Source organism: Tetrahymena thermophila (genome assembly GCF_000189635.1).
Source record: "Tetrahymena thermophila SB210 genomic scaffold scf_8254586, whole genome shotgun sequence".
NCBI lineage: Eukaryota > Ciliophora > Oligohymenophorea > Hymenostomatida > Tetrahymenidae > Tetrahymena > Tetrahymena thermophila.
Window position 1 is genome coordinate 1 of NW_002476357.1, and position 2,956 is coordinate 2,956.

At 21.1% G+C, this 2,956-nt stretch overlaps 1 protein-coding gene across 1 annotated transcript; it reads left to right on the top strand. All coding sequences in view use genetic code 6, as the record gives it.

Annotated features, from left to right (window-relative positions):
• Positions 1-234: 234 nt before the first annotated feature.
• On the top strand, positions 235-2,106 carry TTHERM_001101579 (hypothetical protein; the record flags this gene model as incomplete). The annotated part of the gene is made up of 6 exons (XM_012798450.1): positions 235-319; positions 613-703; positions 959-1,048; positions 1,292-1,381; positions 1,639-1,728; positions 1,986-2,106. 6 exons carry the CDS (start codon positions 235-237, stop codon positions 2,104-2,106), a joined length of 567 nt encoding a protein of 188 aa, XP_012653904.1.
• Between the last annotated feature and the right edge of the window lie 850 nt (positions 2,107-2,956).

The following is a 2,956-nucleotide window of genomic DNA, read 5'->3' on the forward strand; positions in this document are numbered from 1 at the left end:
AACCTTCGGTAAAAACAGTTTATTTGTTTTGGATTGTGATATTTTTAATTATAAAAACTAATTAAAAACAATAAAGCTCTTTTTTCTTTTTCTTTTTATTGTGCTTGCTTCTTTTTGTTCTTTCTTTCTTTGTTAATTTAGCTCATGATTTTATTTTCAACTTTTGCTTTTATTGTTAATTAATCTTATTATTTCATATTTTTTCTTCATTTTTTCCTTCAAATTAACTGTTTAATGATTTATGTTTTCTTCAATATTTAAAAAGGTCTAATTCAATTGGTGAAGAAGGTGCATCAGGCTTAGGTTCTGCTTTAGCAAAGTGTATTAATCTCTCAAATTTGACACTTAACCTTTAGTAAAAACTGTTTATTTGTTTTGGATTGTGATATTTTTAATTATAAAAACTAATTAAAAACAATAAAGCTCTTTTTTCTTTTTCTTTTAATTGTGCCTGCTTTTTTTTGTTCTTTCTTTCTTTGTTAATTTAGCACATTATTTTTATTTCAACTTTTGCTTTTATTGTTAATTAATCTTATTATTTCATATTTTTTCTTCATTTTTTCCTTCAAATTAACTATTTAATCATATATTTTTTCTTCAATATTTAAAAAGGTGTAATTAATATTGGTGAAGAGGGTGCATCAGGCTTAGGTTCTGCTTTAGCAAAGTGCATTAATCTCTCAAATTTGACACTTAACTTTAGGTAAAAACAGTTTATTTGTTTTGGATTGTGATATTTTTAATTATAAAAACTAATTAAAAACAATAAAGCTCTTTTTTCTTTTTCTTTTAATTGTGCCTGCTTCTTTTTGTTCTTTCTTTCTTTGTTAATTTAGCTCATGATTTTATTTTCAACTTTTGCTTTTATTGTTAATTCATCTTATTATTTCATCTTTTTTCTTCATTTTTTCCTAAAATTAAGATTTAATGATATATTTTTTCTTCAATATTTAAAAAGGTCTAATTTAATTGGTGCAATCGGTACATCAGGCTTAGGTTCTGCTTTAGCAAAGTGCATTAATCTCTCAAATTTGACACTTAACCTTGAGTAAAAACAGTTTATTTATTTTGGATTGTGATATTTTTAATTATAAAAACTAATTAAAAACAATAAAGCTCTTTTTTCTTTTTCTTTTAATTGTGCCTGCTTTTTTTTGTTCTTTCTTTCTTTGTTAATTTAGCACATTATTTTTATTTCAACTTTTGCTTTTATTGTTAATTAATCTTATTATTTCATCTTTTTTCTTCATTTTCTATTTAATGATATATTTTTTCTTCAATATTTAAAAAGTTAGAATAATATTGGTGCAATGGGTGCATCAGGCTTAGGTTCTGCTTTAGCAAAGTGCATTAATCTCTCAAATTTGACACTTAACCTTGAGTAAAAACAGTTTATTTATTTTGGATTGTGATATTTTTAATTATAAAAACTAATTAAAAACAATAAAGCTCTTTTTTCTTTTTCTTTTAATTGTGCCTGCTTTTTTTTGTTCTTTCTTTCTTTGTTAATTTAGCACATTATTTTTATTTCAACTTTTGCTTTTATTGTTAATTAATCTTATTATTTCATATTTTTTCTTCATTTTTTCCTTCAAATTAACTATTTAATGATTTATTATTTCTTCAATATTTAAAAAGGTCTAATTAAATTGGTGCAATCAGTAGATCAGGCTTAGGTTCTTCTTTAGCAAAGTGCATTAATCTCTCAAATTTGACACTTAACCTTCGGTAAAAACAGTTTATTTGTTTTGGATTGTGATATTTTTAATTATAAAAACTAATTAAAAACAATAAAGCTCTTTTTTCTTTTTCTTTTTATTGTGCCTGCTTTTTTTTGTTCTTTCTTTCTTTGTTAATTTAGCTCATTATTTTTATTTCAACTTTTGCTTTTATTGTTAATTAATCTTATTATTTCATATTTTTTCTTCATTTTTTCCTTCAAATTAACTATTTAATGATATATTTTTTCTTCAATATTTAAAAAGTGGCAATAATATTGGTGCAATGGGTGCATCAGGCTTAGGTTCTGCTTTAGCAAAGTGCATTAATCTCTCAAATTTGACACTTAACATTGAGTAAAAACAGTTTATTTGTTTTGGATTGTGATATTTTTAATTATAAAAACTAATTAAAAACAATAAAGCTCTTTTTTCTTTTTCTTTTAATTGTGCCTGCTTTTTTTTGTTCTTTCTTTCTTTCTTTCTTTGTTAATTTAGCTCATGATTTTATTTTCAACTTTTGCTTTTATTGTTAATTAATCTTATTATTTCATCTTTTTTCTTCATTTTTTCCTTCTAATTAACTATTTAATGATATATTTTTTCTTCAATATTTAAAAAGTTTTAGTAAAAAAGTTTACTTGTTTTGGATTGTGATATTTTAAAAACTATTAAAAACAATAAAGCTCTTTGAATTTATTTGATAGCTTTTATATAATTTATTTTTTTATCTTTTTCATACCACTAAGGCTATTTTATTAATTAATTTAACAAAAATTTTTAATTTAAAAGTTTATTTTATTTCGATATATATTAAAAATTTATTCAAATTTATTATAAAACTTTTAGGCGTTTGAATAGATCATCAAAACTCAAAGTAATAAGAAATATTCATAAATCAAAAAGATTAGTTGTCTTTGAAATAAATTGATATTGATAAAAAAGTGACGAAAAAAGGATGAATAAATATTAAATGTTTGAATAATATAATATTTTATATTGAAAAAGTTTTTTTTAACCTAAAAGATAAACAGATAGATTTATAGATTTTATAATTGATTTTATATTTATTGATATCATTCATATTTTTATAAGTAAATAATTTATTTATAAAAAATAAAAAAATAAAAAATTTAATTTACTTAAATAAATTAATTTCTCTAAGCAACCCTATGGTTTTTCAAAAAACGATCAAACAATTTGAATCTTTTAGTGTTATATTATTTCTTAATAAATTT